At 39.3% G+C, this 27,104-nt stretch overlaps 1 protein-coding gene across 2 annotated transcripts; it reads left to right on the top strand.

The window, feature by feature from the left end:
• Positions 1-13,259: 13,259 nt before the first annotated feature.
• On the top strand, positions 13,260-19,353 carry LOC146549788 (uncharacterized). 2 transcript variants are annotated; one of them, XM_085262170.1, is made up of 5 exons: positions 13,260-13,278; positions 13,384-13,403; positions 13,489-13,600; positions 13,676-13,849; positions 18,736-19,353. In XM_085262170.1, the coding sequence occupies exons 1-5, from the start codon at positions 13,276-13,278 to the stop codon at positions 19,180-19,182; spliced, it is 756 nt and encodes a 251-aa protein (XP_085118296.1). In that variant the 5' UTR covers positions 13,260-13,275; the 3' UTR covers positions 19,183-19,353. The 2 variants fall into 2 exon arrangements, with proteins under 2 accessions (XP_085118296.1, XP_085118297.1); XM_085262171.1 differs by lacking the exon at positions 18,736-19,353 and adding an exon at positions 17,763-17,924.
• The last annotated feature ends 7,751 nt before the right edge of the window (positions 19,354-27,104 follow it).

The raw sequence follows: 27,104 nt of genomic DNA, 5'->3' as shown, positions 1-27,104 counted from the left end.
GTGTGTTTTTTTTTGTTGTTTTTTTTTTTTTCCTTTCTCTCACCCTCTCTCTCGCACTTTTTTTCTGCTTCACTCTGCACGCGGGCCTTGTGCTTTACGCTGGGCAGAGGGGGGAGGGGCAGTAGTTACACTCAGTAGCACAGGAACAGATCCAGAGGGGGAGAGAGAGAAAGAGAGCCAGGGACAACAACGTCACATTAGAAAGGTATAGTAATCATCCACAACTATTTTCAGTTGCAGATGATAAAGGATTCAGAAAGTTTATTCATGCAGGTCCATTTGACAGAGAATGTGCATGTTTCTTTTTGTTTTCATATTTTAATTTATATTTAATTGTGTTGTGGTTTGCAGTGTTTTGTGTTGTTTCACTTTAAATTTGTAAAAGGAAAAAGCTGAAAATTTAAATAGTTAAAAGTTGAAATGTGAATAGTTGATTTTTGTATTATATGATTTATTTATTACATTTTATGTGGAGTGAATAAATAAAAGTATTTTTACGGTGGCCCCTAGAGATAAAGCACATACAAACTTCAAATCACGTACAAACTCGGAAGCATGTACAAACTCCAAAACACGTAAAAACTCTAAAACACGTAAAAACACATACAAACTCCAAAACACGTAAAAACTCAGAAGCACATAAAAACTCAAAACACGTACAAAAGACAACAGAAGTGCTCCAGGATGCTGGGGGCAGTGTTGAACTTTTGTTACCGAGTGGCTACACAAGCCAGCAAGTACCAATGACTGGATTTGTTGTGTGGTAGTAACAGGTAAATGAACATTTTTTTTTTAATTATTTGAATATATATGAGTGCCTGTGTATAAATACACAAACAATACACACATGCTTTCAATTGTGTAATTTAAGTGATCTAGTAGCTCTGCTTTGGAAGTTCAGTTCATGCTAGAAATGTGTTTTGGAGTTTGTACGTGTTTTGTCTCTAGGGACCACCGCATATATTTATATATAAACATATATAAATAAAACCACTTTTTTTTTACATTAGTAATTCCTTTTGTGCATAATTTTATAATACTGTTAATAATAAATAAATTAAAGCAACAAAACAACCTGAAGAGCCGGTTCGGAGCCGAACCGAAAGAGCCAGTTCTCTAAAAAGAGCCGGAAATCCCATCACTATACTGCAACTGTTCATAAGTGGAGTTCTTTGCAAGCATCTAGTGCTACTTGCAAAATTAGCAGAGCTGGACAATGACAACTATCCAAACATGGAAACAGACATTTCTACCTTGGCAAAAATTGCAATGAAAGAAAGGCATTACTCTGTACACTGTGAGGACTCAAGTGATAAAAAATAAAAAATAAAATACCAAGTTTGTTTGGAAATCTGTTTTTTTTTTTTGGGGGGGGGGGGGGTTGCATTGACTGAAACATTTCAGTGCACTTGTTGTACATTCTCTTACTATAACACTAGAATATCTTGTAGCCATTTTAAACAAATGAAAATCATTCTGAAAACTCCTTTATCAACTTTGAATGTTGTGTAGTACAAAGCACAGAAGATGCTGTTGAAAAACTAAATAATATTTTAGAAACTGTTAAAGCCAAGTCTATGCACAAGTACAAGTAGACTCTGCATCTTATGTACATGTAGACATTTCAAAGGGACTGCTTCAGTTGCCTAACTTTATTGAAAACTAAAGCTGAATAGCTAACTTAACTTTCTGCCAAGGAAAGAAATTGTTTGGTCTCTAACTGTCAAGCAGGTGTTGTTTGAAATGTGTTTTATTCATTACTTTACTTACTACTGGGGGCGATCGTGGCTCAAGAGTTGGGCGTTCGCCTTGTAATCGGAAGGTTACCGGTTCGAGCCCCGGCTTGGACAGTCTCGGTCGTTGTGTCCTTGGGCAAGACACTTCACCCCCGTTGCCTACTGGTGGTGGTCAGAGGGCCCGGTGGCACCAGTGTCCGGCAGCCTCGCCTCTGTCAGTGCGCCCCAGGGTGGCTGTGGCTACACATTCACATCACAAGTGTGTGAATGTGTGTGTGAATGGGTGGATGACTGGATATGTAAAGCGCTTTGGGGTCCTTAGGGACTAGTAAAAGCGCTACATAAATACAGGCCATTTACCATTACTTTAGGTTGGTTGATTGTATTTTGTACTGCTTCATCTGTGCCCGTCATTTTTCAGTAGGGTCTTATTTTTATATTACTGTGCATTATGAATAAAAGATTACTTATTACTAAAGGTCTGCTTTTGTAATTGTTGGTATTATTCATAAAATCTTCGCTCTTAATTTTTTGCTCCATAAAACAGTACCTGGCAGTTTTTGGACATGGAGTGGCAGAGGTTGAGGTCCTGTGAGTCATCCAAAAGGGAAGTAAAAGGTTTCAGCATCCAGCCTTTTTATGATTGAATGCAGAGTACTATAATAGAGTTATCGTTAAGTGATTTTGCTAAAAGTTAATGTCTAATTGCAATTAAGAATATAACCAGGTATAAGTCTTAATCATAATGATGAATAAGAAGAATCTATAATAGGAGTCTCACTGAGATTCTCTTTAAAGTGGCATGTTAGTGCTAATGCTGACCTTGGGGCTCAGAGGTTCTCTGTGTGTATGTATTCAGGAATGTTAACTTGACCAATGTCCAATGGTTTGGCTGCTTTCCTGTTGGATTGTATAACACAGAACTAATGCCCCAGTGGCCAGGGCGTGCCCACCCTCCTCTCTCTCCTTCACCCCAACATCAGTATTAGAAACCAGCATTAGCTCAGAGCAGATTGGATTTCTGTATAGTGCAAGTGATTTGATTCTATGATTATTTGATTCAGCTTTTGCTTTGCTCTTGCTAAATTAAATATCTCTTCAAAAATGATAAATTATGGACATTATCTTTTTAACCCTCTGTGAAACACTAAAGGTAAAAACCTGTGTAAAAAGTTTACATCTATTTAAATAGCTCTCACAGATTACTCCGGTCTTTAAAATGACCAGATCTCTGGGGCCTGTTTTCCAGGCCACTAAATTAAACCCAGTCAATTACCAAGTGCACCGATCCTAATCCTAATAGGCACACAAGTCCAAACATCTAAATGTTTAATACAATAGACAGGCACAACTCAAGCATGGAGAGTCAGACACCAATCCAAATATGGAGCATATACAAACTCAAAGTGAGTAATTATCTGATGGTTAAATAATAAGACTGACTCAATAGAGTAACACTAATAAGGGAAGACAAAGAGGAAATAAAAATGACAACAGTGTAAACATACCAAGACTCATAAAATAAAACAGGAAATTAACTGAACCCCAAGAGTGTGACACATATACATTTATTGACACATGTGATTCGTTTCTTTCTTTGCCACATTTGTGCGATATGTGACGTCACTTACGTAACAGTGTGTGGATTAGGAACCAAAAATTTTGCTCAACAGTTAACTCAATACAAAGTCAAAACATGTGAACATTTTTAACCAATCCTGTTTTACAGATGACATTAATAGCAAAAAAAAAAAAAAAAAAATTCAACAAGTTTCATAATTTAAGAGAGGTGATCCATTTTGTCACAAAGGAAAGAAAAAACAGAATCCACTGCTGAAAGACCAAAGGTGTTAACTTTCAGGTTTTCTTGGATTTTGCAAAGACTGTTATTATAAAATAAGTGTATTAAGAATATTAAACCAATAATCCAGATAAGTGGAAATGTCTCATATCACCAAAAAAGATATCATTTTCATTCCTTTGTTATATCTGCACTTGAAGGATTGATGCCTTTACAGACTTGTGTCCCTTGTGACATCACAGGCCAATCTTCCAGCAAAGCCAAGGCCTAACTCCCCAGCCTCTTCACTCAGGATACTGAACAGAGTCAGTTTAGTTTGGGCCTTCTTGGGGCTGTCAAAAACCATCGCAGGTAGTTTGCCTTTATGACCCTGAAGATGACATTTACCCGATATTCTGAAGGAATCACTATTTCTGTAAGGACAAAAGAACATTACATTTGGATGTGTTACACTTCTTTTTCATGAGTGAGTACAGCCATTCGTTTTCATTCCATTACTAACAAGCTATGCTCTGTTGTGGGCAAAAGACCTGCAACTGACAAATAAAGGCTCTCTCATCTCTCTCTCTCTCTCATCTATCATATGATGGCCCAGGACAAATTTAGCAATTTTTTTAAAAATTGCCTTAGCTGAACCCACAGTGCGCTACACAACCAATACACACTTCCCCAGTTCTTCTAGTCACTAGTGATGGGATTTCCGGCTCTTTTTTTAGAGAACCGGCTCTTTCGGCTCGGCTCACTAAAAAGAGCCATCTCTTTCGGCTCCGAACCGGCTCTTCAGGTTGTTTTGTTGCTTTCATTAATTTATTATTAACAATAATATAAAATTATGCACAAAAGGAATTACTAATGTAAAAAAAAAAAAGTGGTTTTATTTATATATGTTTATATATAAATATATGCGGTGGCCCCTAGAGACAAAACACGTACAAACTCCAAAACACATTTCTAGCGTTAACTGAACTTCAAACTAAAGTGTCCACCCTAAAACCAGTCTATTGTATTGTAAATTGTGATTATTTATTCTGAATCATTCTTAGAGACTACAATTGATTGTCTAATTGCTTGTGAAGGTAACATTTTCGTTCACTCAGCTTTTACTCGGGGTTCTTGGCTAGTTTAGCGTTACCATGCTGTCTTGGCGGATGCTTGCTAAGAACCAAAGTTATGATACCAGCTTTATTTTTGGTTGTTTCTGACCGGGATGCAGTTTTCCACTTTACCATTTATGCCATCTTTTGTGCAATAAAAATAATTGCTCATATCCATGCTGTAGACTGCGTCGCTATTTTCCTCCTCTGACACATGAACTGTAATCAGCTGTTTGTCGTGCAAGTGCAAGACCTGATAAGCAGGATTAATAGACAGTCAGAAAAGGAGTTCAAAGGAAGTGGACTATTAGGAGCCCGTTTTCTACAGGAAGCAGTTCTCCATTTCCATTCCTACCTGAAATCACCCCTGTCCCTGGAAATAATTTAACTTCATGGGCACAGTATGCACTGCCACTCAGTTAAATTTCTTGCATGTAAATTCAGCTAAGCAGCCAAGCCAACAAAGCAGACGTCACACACACAAGAGTGTCTGCTAGTGATGGCCCATTTGAAGCTGAAGCTCTGGCACATGTGTCAAAAAAAAAAAAGGAAAAAATATGAACAAACACTGAGCTGAAGCTTGGTTCGTCTGAACAGAGTCATGTGATCAATGATGTCCCGAAGCTTCATTTGGCACGTCACTGCTTCAGTACCCAATTCAATGGTTTATAACAGGGGTGCCCAATCCCGGTCCTCGAGAGCTACCGTCCTGCAGCTTTTAGATGCATCCTTGTTCCCCAACACCCGAATCAAATGAATGGCTTGTTATCAGGCCTTTGCCAAACATGATGGCATGCTGAAGAGGTAATCAAACCATTTGATTCAGCTGTTTTGAATCATTGGCAGGATTTGTGTTGTGTTTTGGTGATTTTCTGTGTTATTTTTGAGGTAGTGAACCAGTGTGTGACATATTTAGAGACATGGAGCCAGACGCTCTGCCTACTCCTAAATAAAAACCAGTTCATCAGCAATTCTGCTTCCTGGGCCCTATTTCAGGAAGCCGGTTTAGTGCAAACTCTGAGTAAGTATACCCTGAGTTAACGAAAACTCTGGGTTTTCGGTTTCACAAAGCGAGTTTAGATTCATTCTGAGTGAGTTACTATGACGACACACTCCGTGAAGCTAACCTGCCCCCTAGCAGGTTTACTTCAACTAACCCTGACGTTCTCCGCCTCTTTGTCAGAAACCTGACTGTAGGAAGTGTCAGACATGGCGTGCTCCTTCCTTGAAGAGCCAGTAGATGTTGAAGCCCAAATTCTCTGCAGAGCTCTCCGCCGGGAGAGAGTGATTAGAGCGCGTTCGGACATTTTATCATTTCCTGATGATTTTCTGTGTGAACGTTACAGTTTTTCAGCACAATCTATAATTTATTTGAATAACATCCTCAGGCCTAATATTGCTCATGTGACACATCGCGGACATGCTCTCAGTTCTGTACATATTATTTGTATTGCACTTCGGTTTTTTGCAAACGGGAGCTTTCTGTATAATATTGGTGACGCTGAGCACGTTTCCAAGGCTACCGTCTGTCGGGCAGTCAGGAATGTTACAGTTGCACTGAAACGTCTCCTGTACGTTTTTCATATTTATATCCTGTTCATAGCCTGTACATAGCTTGTACTCACTACAGCCTTTACATACTTAGTTATAGAATATTCACAACATACTTCATACCGTGTACATTATAACATACCATAATAGACCCATTTCTGTAGTATACTTACATATCTATACTATTGCTAATATATATTGTAATATATCTATATCACTAAAGCACTTCTGGATGGATGCAAACTGCATTTCGTTGCCCTGTACCTGTGCATGTGCAATGACAATAAAGTTGAATTCTATTCTATTCTATTCTACTCGTTTGTGGTGTTCCCCGGTCATAGACCCACAAGATTTATCAAAGAGGGATGCCACAAAATTGCAGGTATCAGGATGAACGAAACTTAATTCATGATGTGGTGATACTTGGACTACTACTTAAATTTTACATTTATTCTCACGGTTCCCAGGCGTGATTGGCTGTATAGATGGCACTCACATTCCAATCATTGCTCCTTCAGTAAATGAAGGAGACTATGTGAACAGGAAGTCTTTCCACAGCATTAATGTGCAGGTACATAGTTCCCTGTAGCATTTCAAACTAACAAATTATTTCATTATAGTAATGGATGCTAATTCGTGTTCTCTGCACTGTGAAGATCATATGTGATGCTGCCAACATTATCACAAATGTGGAAGCCAACTGCTCAGCCTTTGTGAGTGGTGGTGGTGGAGGACCCCCACCTGTTTTTCGGGCCTCCGCTTTTTTTCTGTTGGCTATAACGGGTCACATTTGAGAATATAGAGTAAGCAAATATGTACTTGTAATGTGCTCAGATAATTTCAATAAGTGCTTACAGAGGGGAAATTAATGTAGCCTCTAACTGCAATTGATTTACATCGGACAAACAGACCAAGCACTATGGCTCATAATACAATTACACCTTACCTGTTTGGACTATATTTTTATATTTCATTTTTACTTGCTGCCAGGAACGTTTGGGGCCTGTTGGGTTGCACCTGCGCTCACATCACATCACAAAATAAAATGTATGAAATACAAAATAAAATGAAATAAAATAAAATAACGTGTTAAATGGGTGGAAATCCCTAGATCAATGTTTAAATTAACACTCACGCATTGACTCTGTCGGCTATGTTTTGCCATGCATGCTCCCTTTCTTTTGCAGCTGAGGCTGTGTTACTTTTTTTCCGCAAAATTTGCATGTTATCTGCATATACTGCCATCAGAATTTCGGCCTCAAGCGCTGTAAAATACATTGACCGCGCCTTCTTTCCCTCCGTCTCCATGGTGACTCGCTTAATCTGTGCTCCACTAATCAGGGCTTTATGTATCCTCGTGCGCGCGCTTAACTTGGGGTTAAAGCAACTCCGCGTTGACTGAACTAATTGTTATCAGCCTTTCTGAAACCGAATATTCCGAGTTGGACAGTTCGGGGTTACTCAACCCTGAGTATCGTTTTTCACTCTGAGTTTTCTAAACCGGCTTCCTGAAATAGGGCCCTGGATGAAGTAATGTGAGGGGCTACGCATCGATAGTAGAAACATTGATCGGCAACCCTTTGATTGGTCGGCGAAAATGTCGAAGGAGCGCGCTCAGTATTTTTCGGCAGCAGAGCAAGAACTCTTTATTGAGGGATTTCAGGAGTTCCAGAGTTTAATTAAAACGCAAGGGAACACTGCAAAGGCTGCAAAAGCAAGGAGAGAGGGCTGGCAGAAAGTTGCTGACAAATTAAACACGTAAGTAATTCATTATATTATATGACATTATACCATATTATATTATATCATATTATATTATATTACATTATATCCTCTTTCACATTAGAGCCACAACAGGACCCACTAGAACATGGGAACAAGTAAAAGTGAAATATAAGAATATTCTACAGAATGGTAATATTCATCACTTATATTGCTTTTAGTCTCTTGAAAAGAGACCCTGAAACAATCTGTTTGGTTGTGTATAACAGCAACCAAGAAAAGGGCAGAGCAAAAAAAGACAGGTGGTGGTCCTGCACCCCCTCGTCACACCCCGGCAGAGGAGCTGGCCCTAGGGTTGAATGCCACCAGACCCATTGTTGAGGGCATCCCTGGGGGCAGCTCTTCCTTAGACCAGCAGCCGGGGTGCAGTAGCAGCAGCACCTACATAACTGGTAAATGAGCTCATAATTCTATTTGTAGAATGTAAAATATTTGGTTGTTGCCTTAATTAACATGCTTTTTGTACTTTGACATTTATTGACATTGTGGGTTTTTTGTGTGTAGTTTTACATGACACTCCATCACTTTTACCTGTTCCCATGCAAGGGGTGACTGAAGCATGCACAGTAAGTTGGGAGATATATATATCTTTCTTTTTTCAATTATTTAGACCAATAGGCTGTACCACATCCCTTTGTAACACCATTTTGTTTCCATTGCACAGGACAGTGACGCAACCCTGTCAGATGACTGTGGTTTAGAGGAAGTCCCTGTAAGTTCATGCATAATTTGGCCTGAATTTCCATCTAATTGTGTACTGCTATGTGTTTCTGACTGCAGTATGATTTGCAGGCCAAGAGGCCGGCAGAGAGGCCTGATACAAAGGTGGGCAGTGTTGTAATTAATTTTACTTCCTATATGACATGTATTGACCGTTAAATGTTGTTTCTACAATTGAAACAGGGTGACATTCGTTTGCTCTATAAGAGCAGTCTCCAGCAAAAAATGGAGTATACTGAGCTGAAGAAACCAAAGCTCCTAGGTGAAATCGAACTTCAAGCTCTAATGAGGCAAAAACTTCAACTAGAAATCGAGTTGCTTCAAAAGGAACTTCAGAGCAGTGGCGGAGCGGGGGGGTGGCTTACTGGGCTTAAGCCCGGGTTGTTTTTTCAGAAGCCCGGGGTCTTTTGGAGTGTCATTTTTTCATAGTTAGATGCCTGGCTGACAACTGTATAAAACAAAAACTACACACAATATTCGAAGCACATAGTGCACACTGTGGGAATTTACGACTGTGTGTAAATCCCCCCTAATATTGGTATGATCCGAGCTCAGACACTAAGCGACTGAGCGAGGGGGCGGGGCAGCTGCTGCCTGCGCGTGCGCTGTTGGAGAAGCGCAGCCAGGCAGACAGAGGAGAGCTGAAGTTTGAGCAGGTACCAAAGCAAATCATTCGTACTGTACCAATAATGTAAATATGACTGTGTATCACGAAAGATTGATATCAAACTGATCATTTGACCCATGTTAAGTTACTTGCTCTTCAAGTGAATCAACAAATGGCAACATGAAAAGCCGAACAACAACACTGCTGTTTTTTTAGAGAGTCTTAGCTTACATGTGTGTTTATTTCATATTTTCAGTTGTTACCCTCCACGGCTAAATAAATCGGTTTCAGTAATGCACTGATATACAAGAATGGACATAAGGAGCTTCTTTCAAAGAAAAAACTCAGGTAGATGTTATTTTATATATTGTACTTTGTATGTTGTTCAGTATATTCCTATGCAAAACAAAAATTTCAACACACAGCAGTATATTGACAGTTGAAACCAGATATTTACACTTTATGGAAAACACAAGAACATTTTTTTACTGCACAACATCAGTTTAGAGTAAACTTGTTTTGTTTTGGATAAATAAATATTGAAATATCTTTTGAATTAGTTAAAGGTCAGAATAAAGAGAGACAGAGCTTTCTATTTTTTATCTCTTTCATCAAATTTAGGAGTACATATACACTAAGTTTATTGTTAATTAATAAGAAAACTCCAGACGATTCCATTCTGAGCTGAAGAAGCTTCTGATAGGTTAGTAGAGTCCATGTGAGTAAATTGGTGGCACAGCTGTGGATGTGGATATAAGGCAAAACACAGAGCCTGTTTCTTTGACATGGGAAAATCCAGAGATATCAACCAAAACACCTGGAAAAGAATTGTGGAGCTCCATAAGTGTGGCTCAGTTTGAATACAATTTGGTGCCATTTGCAATTAAGAAATACAGATAGTTTCTCTCTTTACTCTTAAAGTTAACAAATATGTTTTTATATTTATCAATCTAAAAAAATAAACATTTAGTCTGATTTGATGTTACAATTAAAAAAGTGTTTTTATCTGAAGAGTCTGTAAATATCTGGTTTCAACTGTATATTTGATGATGTTGGTGTTTGGCTTGATTGTCAGCACAAAGAGGGAGAGAGAGGAGCAGAGAGAGAGAGAGGAGAATGAGGACAGAACAGAGATGAACAAGAGCAGGTGAGACACACATGTTAGTCAAATGGTTGTTTACCAAAAGTATCACCGTATCATAGGTCCTCATGTATCTCGTACCTAATGTTTCTTTTTAGGTTTGTTATTTTTCAAATTCTACATTTATTAAGTTATGCAGGCTTGTTTTCACAGCAAGGCTAAATAATTATATGAACCTTTCTGAATCTAAATAGTGGACTTCGGTAGAATTAAAAAATAAGTGTAGTGCAGGTTTTAGTGCTACTATCATCTAGTTCTGATTCTGGTTCTGTCTTGGTTAAGTCCTAAGTAGTCCTGATTTTGAACTGTTGTAGTCCTGTTTTAATTCCGAATCAGTTCTGGGTCTGGTTGAATTGGGGTTTAGCCCCGACTTTGTTCTTGCTGCTTAATTTAAAACCTATATGAAGTCCTGCTTTTTTGAACAAAACTCAAAACAGAGCCTATAACCCCCCGCCCCCATCCCACATGCATACTACCCTTTAGGGCTAAGCCCTGGGTGTATCAAATGTCTGCCTCCGCCTCTGCTTCAGAGTAAGTAAAAATACACTTTCATACAGAGCACTATTGATGACCTTGCGTGATACAGTATATATGATTTTTTTTCCAGGCAAATGATGACTGGCTTGTTTTTGATGAGACAGATAAAGATGCTCAAATAAATTTCAATGACAAATATGTTTTGTCATGTTTTTAATATTCGAAATTGTGTTGCACAATTCTGTCCCGTGCAGCTCTGCCACTAGGTTGGTCCAAGTGTACTGGCTGGAGGTCATCATCAGGCTGCACCTCCACCACAGGAGTCCTCTCTTTTCTGATGGTGGCAATGTTGTGCAGTACGGCACATGCAACAATAATGTCACCTGCCCTGTCAGGTGCAACCCTCAGGCTTTTCAGACACTGAAATCTTCCCTTCATTTGCCCAAAGGTCATTTCAATGCGTGCCCTTGTCCTGGCTAGAGCTGCATTGTAGTTTGTGGTTTGTGGCCCAGGGTTGGGGTCAGGGAACGGTGTCATGAAGTACTGCCTGCATGCATAACCCCTGTCTCCAAGGAGAATCCCATCGTAGGCCCCTGTGTAATGGAGGAATGCTGTTATGTTAGGCCCAAAATAAGTATGAAATATCAAAATAAGTCTGTTTTTCTTACCACGCTCAAATAATGTGCATAACCCTGACTCTCTGAAAATCCTCGAGTCATGCACTGATCCAGGCCACTTGGCTTCCACATTTGTGATAATGTTGGCAGCATCACATATGATCTTCACAGTGCAGAGAACACAAATTAGCATCCATTACTATAATGAAATAATTTGTTAGTTTGAAATGCTACAGGGAGCTATGTACCTGTACATTAATGCTGTGGAAAGACTTCCTGTTCACATAGTCTCCTTCATTTACTGAAGGAGCAATGATTGGAATGTGAGTGCCATCTGTACAGCCAATCACGCCTGGGAACCGTGAAAATAAATGTAAAATTTAAGTAGTAGTTCAAGTATCACCACATCATGAATTAAGTTTTGTTCATCCTGATACCTGCAATTTTGTGGCATCCCTCTTTGATAAATCTTGTGGGTCTGTGACCGGGGAACACCACAAACGAGTACAGGAGACGTTTCAGTGCAACTGTAACATTCCTGACTGCCCGACAGACGGTAGCCTTGGAAACGTGCTCAGCGTCACCAATATTATACAGAAAGCTCCGGTTTGCAAAAAACCGAAGTGCAATACAAATAATATGCAATGAACTGAGAGCATGTCCGCGATGTGTCACATGCGTAATATATGGCCTGAGGATGTTATTCAAATAAATTATAGATTGTGCTGAAAAACGGTAACGTTCGCACAGGAAATCATCAGGAAATGATAAAATGTCCGAACGCGCTCTAATCACTCTCTCCCGGCGGAGAGCTCTGCAGAGAATTTGGGCTTCAACATCTACTGGCTCTTCAAGGAAGGAGCACGCCATGTCTGACACTTCCTACAGTCAGGTTTCTGACAAAGAGGCGGAGAACGTCAGGGTTAGTTGAAGTAAACCTGCTAGGGGGCAGGTTAGCTTCACGGAGTGTGTCGTCATAGTAACTCACTCAGAATTAATCTAAACTCGCTTTGTGAAACCGAAAACCCAGAGTTTTCGTTAACTCAGGGTATACTTACTCAGAGTTTGCACTAAACCAGCTTCCTGAAATAGGGCCCAGGAGAGCAAATGATAAACAAAGTGTTACGGCCCTAGCAGGGCCTCTCTCTCCTGAGGGTGCCTGTGTGGGCGTGTCCCACTACCTCCTGCCTGAGATGCCACCTTTCCCGCCGGTACAGCTGATTCCCATCAGCGATTAAAGGTATTTAAGCCCAGAGCAGGGTGAGCTCTGGGCCAGAGTGCCATTTGTGTGGGTACAGCTAGTGAGCTGTGTAGTGTGGTTTCCAGCTAGTGAGCTGCGCTTTCCTTTTGACTTTTTGCTTTATTTGACCAACGCCTGAGTTTTGTTTGTGTTTCTTTTATGGTGATAACGGCTTGTCCGTCTCTTTTAGTTGAATTACTTCAATAAAACTGTTTTATTTAACTGCTTCGCCTCCCTGACTCCTTTTTCTGACTCGGTCACTTTTGTTACTTCCCCCTCACCGCCTAGACCCCCCCCCCCAGGGGAACGTAACAAAGTGATCAGCGGGTGCATATTAACCTCCACTAGCTATTACTAGGAGAGTTGCTCGCATGCTCTCCCGTGGAGCTGTTTTCTACAGTAGAGTAAGAGTCCAGTGCAGGGCTAGTCTTCTTTAAATCACATGAGGAACCATTTTAAGGCGGAGGCTGTTCGCTCTGTGCTTTCTGTTTCATTCTTAGACTGCAGCAATGGTGAGTAGCAGCTTTTCACTTCTTCACTGTCATCTTCTCTGCCACCAATGATAGTTATTTTATTCTGTCAATATTAAATTAAATGTTCTCTCATGTTCAAAATAGGCTGACCAAGAGCAAAACAGGTATGTCTGCAGATTCTGCTGAAGCCAAAGTTATCAGACCTCTTGTGTTTTTAAATCCCTAACAGCTCACTCATTATCATTTTAGAAAAGAAGAATTTCTGAAAACTCAAGGTTTCAGAGAAAATGCCTACAAGATTATCATGAAGATGGATGACTGGTCTAACATGGCCCCAGGAAGTAAACACTTAGTGGATGAGGTGGGTTAATTTTGGCACCTTTAACACTGTCCTGTTATGTCACTTGTAACATTAAGTAAATGTGTTTTCCCTCAGATTCTTCACAGCATCTTCTTTTTGGGCAAAATCAATAAAATCCCTTTTTCTCCAGAAGAAATAATCTCTGATGGTGATATTTTGAAAGCCTTAAAGGAAAAATTTCCCAGACCTTTTCAATTCTATCTGACTCAGCTTCCCAGACGGAGTCCGTTCTCCTGTGTGCTCGACATGGTAAGATGACTGTTCTCACATTTTCAGTCAATCTGTCAAACTTCCGTTTTAAAGAAAGTAAGAAACAAAGATGGATTTTTGCTTGTTGATTTGAAATTAGATATATTTTGAACTATTCCACTCCATCTCTTATCTAAATAAAAAGCATCCAATTGTCCTGCATAGCTAAATAACTCAATAGACTAAACATCTTGATCATATATATATATATATGCAGAGATGGGCAGTAACGCGTTACAAGTAACGCGTTACTGTAACCTGATTACTTTTTTCAAGTAACGAGTAAAGTAAGGGATTACTATTGCAAAATCAGTAATTAGATTACCGTTACTTTCCCGTAGGAACGCTGCGTTACTGCGTTACTAAAACCGTGATTTTTTTTTGCGAGAATGTCTCATGACAGTGACGTAAGCAAGTGCGACGTTGGTGACAGCAGCTGTGTGCAGATCAACAATGGATAATATATCGAGTGCGGGAGAGAGTATGAGCGTGCAGCGTTTAAAGTGTGGAAGTACTGACCTTACTTTGAGTTTGATTCCATAAAAAGTGACAAAAACATTAGCGTCCATCGTGCGTGGGAAGAAAACTTCTTTTTACAGCGAAAAAAAACCCCTAAACTTCCGAGCAAGCACCGAGTAGCTACGACGTGATGGGAAACTCACAGAGACACTCGCGCGGATTCTTCAACTGACCGCAGCACACCTGCACCAGGGTAACCCTCCGCCTACCCTGCTCCTGCTTTACAGGTGAAAATAGAGCAAAAGGACCGCTGAGTCTTTGACTTTATTTATTTTCTGCTGTGTTTTACTTGCATCTGTTTGAAAGAGTGAGTGAAAACACAAAAAATATTTTATTTTATGTGCTGGAATGTGTAGAAAATAGGTTTAAATGTTAAACTAATTTATTCAAGTCAGAGAATGTTGCATATAATTAAATGTTTTGCTTGATGCATAAAGTTAAAAGATTAAAACTGATAAAACAAGTTAAAAAAAGAGACTTTTCCATTTGATTACATTTTGTATGATGGATTATGTAGAAAAAGTAGAATTGGGCTGAAAGATCTATCACTTTATCACCTCTTCAGGTTGTAAATCGTGTTTTTAAAAAGTAACTAAGTAACTAAGTAACTAAGTAATTAATTACTTTTGAAAATAAGTAATCAGTAAAGTAACGGGATTACTTTTTTGGGGGAGTAATCAGTAATTAGTTACTGATTACTTTTTTCAAGTAACTTGACCAACACTGTATATATATGTGTGTGTGTGTGTATGTGTATGTGTGTGTGTGTGTGTGTGTGTGTGTGTGTGTGTATGTGTATATATATATATATATATATATATATATATATATATATATATATATATATATATATATATATATATATATATATATATATATATATATATAAATAAATAATTAGGGGTGCAACGATATTCGTATCGATATTGAACCGTTCGATACAGTGCTTTCGGTTCGGTACGCATATGTATCGAACAATACAACATTTGTAATTTATTTTATCAATTTTCCTTCTGACGATGCTGTCTGTGTTGAGCGCTCAGTGAATCTGTGTTCGACTACTCCGCCTAGGCTGCACTGTCGAGCGCAGATCCACTGAGCGCTCAACACAGACAGCATAGTCAGAAGGAAGAGCGCAGGGCAAGCTAGCGAAACAGAAGTTAAGCTCTACTTGCAACAGGCAAATTGAACCTCATTCAGATCTGGCGTTTGGAATTATTTTGGTTTTCATGTGACGTATGACCCTGAAGGTAAGCGCGTCATGGACTAAAGTAAAACAGTATGTTGGATGTGCCACGCAATGCTCAATTACATTGGTGTGAACTAGTGTGTTAGCGCAGTTAGCTCGTTAACGTGTTGGCCGTCTAGCCCCATGCACGGAGCGATCGGCGGTAGCTCGTTAACGGAGATTTGCCGTGTTGTGGCGTTAAGGTCATTTCAACGAGATTAACCTGAAAGCACTAGTGGGAACACAACGAATATGACTGCACATTTACACCGACATCATCCTAGTGCAAAGACAAAAACAACAAGCATGCTACTAACTTTAGCCGAGTCATTTAGACAGCCGTTAGCACATGATTCTCCTTATGCTGCTGAGAATATAGCCCAGAAGAAGCGGATAGTATAGCTTTTATTTTGGAAAGAGACATTTCTCTGTAATAAACTCTCTTTTCCAAAGATGAGTGATTCCTCAATCAGATACAGGGCTAGCGATTTTTTTCAGTCGGGCTACCAAAATCTATCTCTGCCCTGCCCGTCGGGCTATTGTAGGAAAAATATATGTCAATGCTTTTGCATTCTTTCAGAAATGTAGCTGGGTAATTATGTCATTGGCATCGGTGAGCCACTGTCAATGTGACATATTGAAGTCGCGTTTGAATTTGCGCTTGTTTTTTTGCTTTCACTTTGCAATCGTGCGAACTGTGTATAGAGAGCGACAGCACTGATCTGTGAGTTATGATAATTTGTGCACCAATTCCTCTGACATCGTCTTATTAATTGTTAGCTTACTATGCAAACATGACAAGTGAAATCTCCCGCAGCTTAAACATGTGAGAGGTTGATCGCGCAGAGAATCGCTGAGCTTATGTGAGTCCGTGTGTAAAAGCATTTCAGTTCTGCTGAGCCAAATAAGACAGGTCAGGGTGAAGAAGTGACAGCCAAAGAAAAGCTTACCACAAAATGGAAAAGTTATGACAAATCAGACTATAAGGCAAAAAGAAAGTGCAGCTTTATGGTTTCATGGACAAAATAATTTCTGTGGCTGCAATATGACGAGCTAAATAACCAGGGCTGCACATAAGTGGTCCGCAGGTGCGCATTCGCTGTCAAAATAAAAAACACGCACAAGGGTTAGGGTTAAATTTAAAAACTGTACTTTTGAGTTAAAATATATATTTATAATTTTAATAAATGACAAATTAAAAATGCATGAACATTTTTTGTATCGAAAAAATATCGAACCGTGACACCAAAGTACCGAACCGTGAATTTTGTGTATCGTTGCACCCTTATAGATCTATCTATAAATTTTATTTTCCAGTTTTTCCCAAATTATAGAAAGGTGGCTCTGTGCCCTAAGCCTACCTTTGTGTCTAAGGTTAGGGAGTCTACCATTGGAGCTATCAGTTTTTCATCCACCGGCCATTTGCTGATGAGAGCCAGAGGCGGCTTAATTCACTTTGTCCTGTCTGCGCATTATGCATTTAGCTAAACAGGACTCAGGGGTTTAGGAAAAGCAACCAATTCTTTGTGTCCTGGGCTACCTCTCATAGAATGAAGCCTATGTCACATCTATGGCACAGGGGCTATTATAAAAGGATGTCTGTGGACCCCGTGTCCTCGAAATTGTTGGTTCGTCTTCGAGAGACGTTGTGGTAGTAGAGCTTCCATGATTGGTCACGCCAGAGGGCACTTCCCACAGTGAGATATCTCACTTGGTTTTTAGAGAAAAGGGGTTACGGATGTCATCAAGCATTTCCATGTGTTAGAGCCCCAATTTAAGCTCAGGATATGAGGCTTGAGGCGACATTTTATCCAGATGACATTCCCTTTCCTTCATGTTTTTGCTTCTTTGGTGAACATAGATCCTTGATATCTTCAGTCTGAAGCTGCAGAGAAATTAAAAAATGCCTCCATAGTATGTAAAAGAATATGAATTCTGCTCTGGTGAACTATGTATGCAGCTTGCCTCTCGCCACATACATAATGCGATTAGGCGGAACGGCGAAAAAATGTTTTAATATACAAGGAATTTCAAAATAAAGAAGCGGTATAATATGTTGTCAGTTTTTGTCTTAAAAAAGTTATTGTCACACATATTATTTATTTAACTGATGTTTTTATGCATAGGGTAATTCATGTTTTGTTTTGCTTTTTTGTCCTTTCACAGCTGACACACCTCAGCAGTCACCCAAGAATTGGACTGAATCTGAAGTAAGCACCTGGCTAAGATCAATTGGAGTGAAGGAACAGTACATAGAAAAGCTCCATGAAGAAGAAGTAAATGGACAAATCCTACTTGCACTAAATGAGGACTTTCTAAAAACAAAAATCTACATGAAGTCAGGGCCTGCTCATTTGATTATTCAGAGAAGAGATGAGCTTATCAACTCCCAGCAAAAATGTCAAGAAAAGAAAAAAACTACTGGTTCCAAAAGAACTGAGTTTGAGGAAAAGAGGAGTCAGAAATTGGTTCAGTCTGTTTCAACAGTAAGTGATGGTCCTCCAGCACAAACTACAGAGACAGAACAAGATGTCTTTGAGGAGAACCACGCTTCTCAGGAACAATGTGTGTTAATCTCAAAGGAAGACTGTAAACCAAGGCCATTTGATCAAGAAGGGATTGATTTTTTTTATATGTGAAACACAGAATCCTGCAGCCTGAATCAGGTGCTTTTAATCTGATATTGCCATGCCACGAATTCAAGTCTTTTGCTGTAGCTGCTACATTGGATCGCACAAGACTCCAAGCTAAGTTTGCCAAAGAGGTTCTTAAATTTGCAGCTGGTTGTATGAATATCAGATCAAATGGCACAATACACTTTGGTGTGATGGACAGCAAAGAGGATGGAGAATATGTGCACGGTGAGATAACTGGTATCCCTGTAACAGACAAGGATATTTATGTCGATGCTTTGGACTACATTGAAAGGAGTTTCAACTCTGACACAGAACACATACGCCAGTGTGTGCGACCGCCAAGGATCAACTATATATTAAAAGAAATCACAAAAATCTCATGAATTAGAGTCAGATATTTATAAAAATATTACAGTTACAATATAAACAATATAAACAAATGGAAGCTGATCATTTCTAGGATGCTGGTGTAACATTTAGGCTGTATTTGTAACTATTTCCAGATTGTCCTGCTGAAGAATCCAGAGAACGAAGAGCAAATAAGAAAGAGTCTGCAAGAACTCATCAAAAACCTTGCTCCACTTTTTCTGGTCTCCTCCACCATCTGCATTTCCCAGAAATCCAAAACCGACCAAAATTCAGAGAGGTACTACGGAGTCTCCATGTCCACCAACGGTCCTAACCCGGGGAAAATTGTGATTGCTGCCTCCTGTCTTAGCAAATGGGATGAATATGTATCTGGTGCAGTGATGACCTATTATCCAAAAAAGGTCAAGAAAGATTACTTTGATGGAACCATTGAAGTACCTGGAGACATCAGGTGTGAGGCATTTAATCTCAGTAATGATGAAAAAATGAACCCTTGCAGATCATGTCACAATTTGTTTGGCTTGAACACAGACGACACCAAAGACTGGCCTTTGGTAACTGTGCTGAACCCGAGAGCCTGAGCAACTTGCTTACAAATGAGGAAGAAGTTAAAAATAAAACATGTGCACGAACACTCAGCTGAAAACAGGCAGAGAGCAGATGAAGAGGTTGGTAAGGATCTTATGAATGTGTTGCGAACAATTCAGTTTAAGACATGGACAGGAGAATTTTACACCCCAGAATCATAAGGTGCAGAGGTGACCTGATACATCTGCTTTGGTCTGATTCTGATGAATAAATGATGCTCTGACAGAATGAGTGTGGATTTGCTCAAACTGTTTACTCTCCAGCTCCGTATAATGTGCTTGTTAGAAATTATATGTAATAATAAAATCAGGCTTCTACGTTTTAAAATGCAATATGAAGGATGCGAGACAGCAATTATTGGGAAGAAACACCTTTATACTGGTCTATACCCAGGATGCACATGAAGTAAAAACAACAAAACCATTTTTTCCTTTTATGATCCCATCTATAACCTCTTTCATAAGCGCTACACATGTAGTTATAATAGTTGTAGCAGTTATAGCACTAATTATATTTCTGCATTGTAAAATCTAACTTGTTTCAGTTTAATCCTGTAAAGTCTCAACCATGAAATAATTGACAGAAAACTCAACTGGAGTGCTTATTGAACCTTCTAACAAATAAAATAAATAAACTGCATATGTGAGTTGTTTTGTTTTTTTCCACATCCAGCATTTTTGTGCAATTTATTGTTTTTAACATTGTGTGTCTGCAGATTCTACTGATGAATTTATCAGAGCTGTGACGGGTTTTTAAATCCATAACTGCTCATTCATTTTAGGAGAGCAGAATTTCTGAGAAATCAACAAAAAAAAAAAAAAAAAAAAAAAGAAACTTGAAGGTAGTGATGGCCCGCTTGAAGCTGACGCTCCGGAGCGTGTGTCGAAAAAAACAACACACTGGTTCAGAAGCACTGTGTCGAGGCTTGCTTCGTTTGGCAAAAGTCACGTGACCAGTGACGTCCGAAGCTTCATTACGCACGTAACTGCTTCGGTACCTGATTCAAACAGATATAAGGAAGTGAATCATCCACGGGATTCGTGGAGTGTGTTGATGGTGACAGAGAGCGACGAGGTGATCATTCCACTGACAGATATGGAGCCAGCGAGGAAGAGAGGACGTTCTGGCGTGTGGGAATATTTTGAGTTGATTTTGCTCAATTTTATCTGCCGAAGTGAAAAACTTGAAATGTCCAAAATCATGTTTTCATAATGTAAATATCATTACAGCATATGACTTTAGGAACACTTCCATGTGAATTAAAGCTGATGAAGACTACAAAAATGTATTTGACACTATACGTACATGACATTGCTACACAGTTTAGAAAATCATTTTGTTTATTGTTTTTAGGTGATAGTCTGCAGGACCCAGGAATACCTGCATATCTACCAGCTTGCAGTGTAGTTCCTGCACTCCACAGCCTCTTCTGTTCCATGCAAGTGGATTTTCTCCAGGGCAGGAGAAACTATTTCTAAGAAAAGAAACAGACTCAGCCAGCGCACAGTAACACTAATCCTCTTGTTAACTGTAAATAACAAAAGGGCTACCTTACATTGATCATGTTTTTACTTTGCAAGTTCTTGATTAGGGGTGGGTTTTGATTATCGCTTTTCTGATTACAATCCATGCTAAATTGAATAAAGTGATATTGATTCATTAAAATCCCGTGTCGATTTGTAAATTAACGTTATTATGCCTGAAACGCCAGCATCTCAGGTTAAACCTCACAACATGTCGTCAAACACCATGCAGCTAAAACAGTAACTGGGAGCAGGTTTACGGATTCTGCATACAAACGTGAACACAGAGCGCGGACCCGACGCGTCAGAATCAGATTTTGATGTGTCGGCGGGTCCGCGCTGTGTTTGCCTCTTTTTTTTCCGCTGGCTTCTGCAGCTGCAGGTTTCATAACTCTCTGTTTACATCTCTAATTAAGTCTCACATGTGTCAGCTTTCTTTTAATAGATACGAAATTATGGATATATACTGTTAAATGATCAGAATTGTAATATTTCTGACTGAGGCAAAACTTTCCAGATTCCAATCAAATTGAATCGGATCCTGTATCGAATCAAAAATGATTCTACAAATCAGTGACGATGCAGCCGTACTCAGCTTCCTAAGCATTTTCCCTTTCCAGTTCACAATCAATCCCACCCCTAGGTCAAAAATATGTATAGGACAATTGGCCTCATCTAATATTTTGTATGAACCTGTCCAGCTGTCCAGTGATTAAACGACAAGTAGATGGAGGCAGGACTTCACAGCAGGGGCATACTCCATAATGTGCTGTGCATTATCATATGTATATTATATATATATTGCTCACTTATTGTATTTACCAACATCAAGGAGTTATGAGCAAAGAAAGGCCACCATAGTGCATGTTTAAATAGGGAAAGTTTATTGATCAAAATGTATTACGCAAATACGCATTACATTTTTTTCAGCCCCCCAATCGAGAAAACAAAACCAATTACATGTTCAAAGCAACGGAACGGTGGCCCAATATCAGAGAGAACTCCACTCTTGAGTGAGCAGTGATAATTGAGCAGTCCGTTTTATTTTGCAGATTCAAGCTGCTCTTCAAAATTTTCACCACAAGATGTCACCGGAGAGGACTGTGTTGAAAAGCTTCGAGTAATGAACCGTTTTTCAATACAAGCTTCAGTGCTTCGGAAAGCTTCATTTGGCCATCACTACTTGAAGGCATTTCTTGTCAGGGCTCTGTGTGCGGGCAGGTGGAAATGTGGATCCAAATGCAGGACTCAGAGACGAAATGTAACTAAAACCACAGCTTTTATTGCTGGCATGAACCCAAGCAGGCACACACAGGCAGGGTCTGAGGGTACGACGCGACACTGAGCACAGGAAAACACAGGGCTAATATACACAGGGTGGTAATCAGCGAATGGGCAACAGGAGGGAGACACAGCTGGGAGAGATCAGGGTTAACGAGACGGGGGGAACCAAGCTGCACACAGTAACATAAGACAAAGACTTTCACAATAAAACAGGAAACATGAATTACTAAACAAGCATGCAGACTTTACACTGAGAGACAGACAGACAGAGAATGACACATGGAACCTGAACTAAACTAAACGTGAGATATAACTGAGAACAAATCCTTAAGCACGGATAAACAGAAACAAGAAATAATAATCGTCATCACTACAAGAATAAGAAAACAATCCATGAAGCAGAATTAAACCGAAATATAATAAACTCAAAATACTGGGTCCAACGGACCCAGAACCGTGACATTTCTGCCTTCAAGATACTGAAACAGATGCAGGAGTGGTGTAACATGCCTCAAGGAAGTAAGAGGTGGAAGGAACGCTTAATGGACAAGGCGGGTTAAACTGCAAGCTTTGGAAACAGCTTTGTGCAATCTGTAATTTATCCGTGCTTTCACTTAGCAGACTCTTCACAGCATCTTCTTTCTGGGAAAAATCAACAAACCTCCCTTTTTTCCCCAAGAAGAAATCATCAGGGATATTTTGTCAGGCTTAAAGAAAAAAAATATCCCAGGCCTTTCGACTTTTATCTGACTCAGCTTCCCCGGCAGAGCCTCCAGTTTCATGTCATGTATAGTGCAGAGTACTTTCATACTGATGAATTCAAAAGCTGAAAAACCTAGTGTACATTATGTTTCAGCAACAAACAGTGAAGAGTCGGGCACTTTTTAAAGGATCTGTAGATTGCAAACACAAAGCTAAAAGACTGAATGTCAATACTGGACTTAGATCCTTGAGGATATCAACACAACTCCAGGGAGGTGATACTCTTTATTACTGTGGAGTTCATGGATGTGCAAATATCCATAATGTTGACATCTTCTTATACAAGGATTGCATTCAGCAGATGCTTTGACAGATTACGTTTTTGATTTCAAGTCTGAGATAACAATTAAAATTGTCTCTCCCTGTGTATAATAAAAAGTAATGGCCTCATTTATGTCCTCAAGAAACAAACCTTACGTGTCTCTAGCCAGTACAAAACATCACAGCTTAAAGTTTAAACTTGTACGCACACCATGATTTAACACCAGCGATGTGGCCGCAGTCATAGCAATAGCGATAGATTTATTTAACTGATAGAAAATGTGGGAAAAGAACAGCAGTAATGCTATCATTTTTATTATTGCATGTGGTGTTGTTATGCAATTAAATTTAGTATAAAAATGTTCAACCTGTGCAGACACACAGGTTTCTTTTCTTTTTTTCTTTTTTTATTTCATTGACACAATCGCAACATTTCACTTTTAAATGAATTACATCACCCTTAATTTAAACACAGTAACACAAAAGCTAACCAATTATGAACCTAATAAGCTTATATCCTTATATTTCTAAATAACATTAAAGCTACACTCGTTGACACAGTTCTAATTAGGCATAAATCCATCTATTCTTAATTCACTGAAAATAAGCAACTGTTAAAAAATAAAATTAGTAAATGGTATGTATGAATTTTTTTTAATTTTTTTTTTAAAAAGCACTTACTTTCATTTTAATGACTGGAATTTAATTTCTAGCAGATCTTAGTTGGCAGTTGACTGTATCTGTAACCGTTTCCAGATTGTCCTGCTGAATAATCCAGAGAATGAAGAGCAAATTAAGCAGAGTCTGCAAGAACTCCTCAAAGACCAAGCTCCACATTTTCTGGTCTCCTCAACCATCTGCATTTCTCAGAAATCCTGTTCAAAGAGATACTATGGAGTCTCCATGCCCACCAACGGTCCTAACCCGGGGAAAATTGTGATTGCTGCCTCCTGTCTTAGCAAATGGGATGAATATGTATCTGGTGCAGTGATGACCTATTATCTAAACAAGGTCAAGAAAAATGACTTTGATGGAACCACTGAAGTACCTGGAAACATCAGGTGTGAGTCTGAGTAATGATGAAAAAAAATGAACCCTTGCAGATGAACTTAGTTGTGATTTATCACAAGTTTGATAAATAAATCAAACTCTGCTGTTATAAGTGTGGACTTGCTGTAATCACAGATTCAAACACAGCACACTTTATTACCTCAAACTCTTTACTCTGCAGCGCCTCATAATCCTGAATCCTTTCAATTAAATGATAATAAATGTTATGCGGAAGTGTGCAAAGTCAGAAAAAGGTGTGTTGATCGTCCTGTTAATTAGAAAAGCAGACTGTGATATTAACCCAAGTTCCAAGGTACTGGTTCTAAGGTACTGACTGATAAAAAGGCAGGAATAAAGCTGGAATGTTTCTTCGATTTAAGAGCTGCTGAAGAAGAGACTGCTCGCTTTGTCTTAGAGCTATTTACTCAAAATTTATACATTTATAATAAAATCTAGGCCTTTATGTAACTTTTAAAATCAGAAGTCACAATGAGACTTCCCCAAGTGATGACTTATATTATAAAGTAATCGGGGGGGGGGTTTTAAGTTTCATGCTTAAAAAAAAAAAAAAAAATAGTACAGCTGAGGTATTATCTTAATAACCGTGCATTCATAATTTGTATATATTGGCAAAGACACATCAAGTGTTTAAAATAAACATCTAATGACATTTTCCCTCCACTAGTCTGAAAGAAAACATTACAAAGAATGAAAACAGCTCCAAATCTTATATTTTTCACTTTCATGCAGCTAAAAACGACAGAAGCAGCAAGTGGACGCAGTGTTTATCCCCCTTTGTGTGTTTCTTTCAAGCGAAAAATCTGTATTGTCACATTGTCCCCAAAAAGTCTCACCAGTTTTATGCTTTCCATTAGCGCAGAGGTGAGAAACTCCAGGCCTCAAGGGCCGTTGTCCTGCAGATTTTATATATTTCACCCTGGGCCAACACACCTGAATCATTAGTTCATTACCAGGCCTCTGGAGAACTTGAAGACATGTTGAGGAGCCCAAAAAGGTTGATTCTGTTCATGTGGACGTAGCGTTTTCAGTGGGAGAAACGTTTTGTCACTCATCCAAGTGACTTCTCCACTCTCAGTCTGTTGAGGAGGTAATTTAGCCATTAAATCAGCTGTGTTGGATCATGGACACATGGAGTTCACCCCCACTCTAGCGGGGGTTGCCACTGGCCATGTGCACCACTAGATGGCAGCACAATCATTTCAGTTAAAATTTGCTGTAAGAGGCAAATCAAAGTAATTTTTCCAGCTTATGTAAAACTATTTTGCTCCTGGCAGCCACAGGAGAAACACATTTTCACATCCCACCCTGGATTTGATTGGACTTTGGAAATAACGTGTAATCCTAATAAAATGTCCTCACGCTTGTATTGCAATCTTACAGATCCTGCTCCTTGAGCTAAGGCCTATCCCTTTAACTGCAAACAATGTGAGGAAACATAAAGAGTCTTTACTTCTTTTATGGGGGGGAAAAAAAACCTCATTGTGCAACAGGAAGAGCAAATAATTCACCTGTCATCAGGAATTATTTTAGGGGTACTCAGAGGAGAGGAAATCCAGCGTTGAATCTAATTAATTTACACAAAACACTGATTAAAAACCATGCAAACAAACTAAAAATTAGGCTGCAGGTTATTTGGATTGTTTCTCTAACAGTGATCAGGGAAGTAGCTCAATCAAGACAGACTGATTAATCATTAATCACAGAGCCTGTCTGTGCTTTTGTGTGTTTCTATGCGTTGCCAAGGTGGTCATTTCTGAGTCTTGAGAACCAAACAAAATGCCATTCATCAGGAAGGCTTTAACGTCTAGTGAGTGATGGGAAATGGGATTTATTTTCAGCTGCCACGTCACAGACTCTTTGTCCAGCTTTCCTGTGGCCCTCTCTCCAATAACATGTTTGTTTTCAGGTTGATATTTGTGTAGCCAACTGCTACCGGTGAGGGAAATCCTGTCTGACCTTCTCAGCTTGTTTCTGGTGAAAACACTGGCACTCTGTGACGTCCGAGACACTAAATTTTTCTTTACACCTTATGTAATATAGAACTGTGTCTGAACAGACAATCCTGGGAGCTTTACAGGAGCACAAAGATGTGGAAGTGGCTGCCATGGCAGGACCCTCAAACACTGTTTACTATGGGAGCACACACAGATGATGAGTGCTGCATCACGCTTGCGTGCACACACGCAAACACACACAGATGGTTGCACTTAGACTGTAATATTTTTGCTGAAGTTGCCCTTGGTGTTTCATGTCTGGAAAATCTGAGTCATGCTTCTCTGTCAAATAATCTCTGATCTAATGTAGGCTTTGTTTAATCACCCTATAATGCATTAAAGCCTTTTTGTGGGCAAAACAAACACAGATAATTGACAAGCATCGTTGCTGTACTAATTTACAGTATGATTAATAGCAGCGCAGTTTATTTTCCGTCTGTTTAATCATTTAATTCCAAATGTGTGCAGGGTATATCTAGAATCATGAAATTACACTCCATTTCCAGTTTACTACCCTTAGCTTCAATTAACGCAGTCTAGCCCGAGAGTCCTGCAATAAAGCCCAGCTTCATAAAGGCTATATTTGTCAATGTGTTTTAAGTGAGTGGCAAACCAGTACACAAAAACCAACCCACTACCTCTGGACATGATTTAATGACCTCAGCTCCAGTTAGACCTCCTGAAATAGGAAGCCATCACATTAGCTCCCACTCCCAGAGCAATGTACATTTATGGTTCAATGGAGTCACAGTGGTGTGTTTAAGCTGTGTGCACCTAGTGCCAGCTTGTTCTGGGCCTGAAAAACTAAGCAAATGAGCATGTGCCAAAAACTGTGGCCACTTGATGCTGGCTCTAAAAGGGATACTATAGTCATATACTTCCATACTGAAATGCAGAAAACATACTTACAGCCTGGCACTAAATACACAAGGTATGCTGATACTGAGGGCTGTTGCTAGCTGCATACTTGTCCTCCTCTTAGCTAAGTCTAGGAACTAAACTAGACTACTGTTGCTAGTG

This window comes from Mchenga conophoros, linkage group LG22 (assembly GCF_057382185.1).
Source record: "Mchenga conophoros isolate Kocher_MC1m ecotype Shallow Benthic linkage group LG22, M_conophoros_male_GT1.1, whole genome shotgun sequence".
Taxonomy (NCBI): domain Eukaryota; kingdom Metazoa; phylum Chordata; class Actinopteri; order Cichliformes; family Cichlidae; genus Mchenga; species Mchenga conophoros.
The sequence above is the reverse complement of the archived record's forward strand: the minus strand, read 5'-3'. Positions and strand labels throughout refer to the sequence as shown.

Coding starts and splice junctions, on each gene's coding strand:
- LOC146549788 (XM_085262170.1), top strand. Junction 13,601..13,675: donor GTAAACACTTAGTGGATGAG/GTGGGTTAATTT, acceptor GTTTTCCCTCAG/ATTCTTCACAGCATCTTCTT. Junction 13,850..18,735: donor TCTCCTGTGTGCTCGACATG/GTAAGATGACTG, acceptor AACTATTTCCAG/ATTGTCCTGCTGAAGAATCC.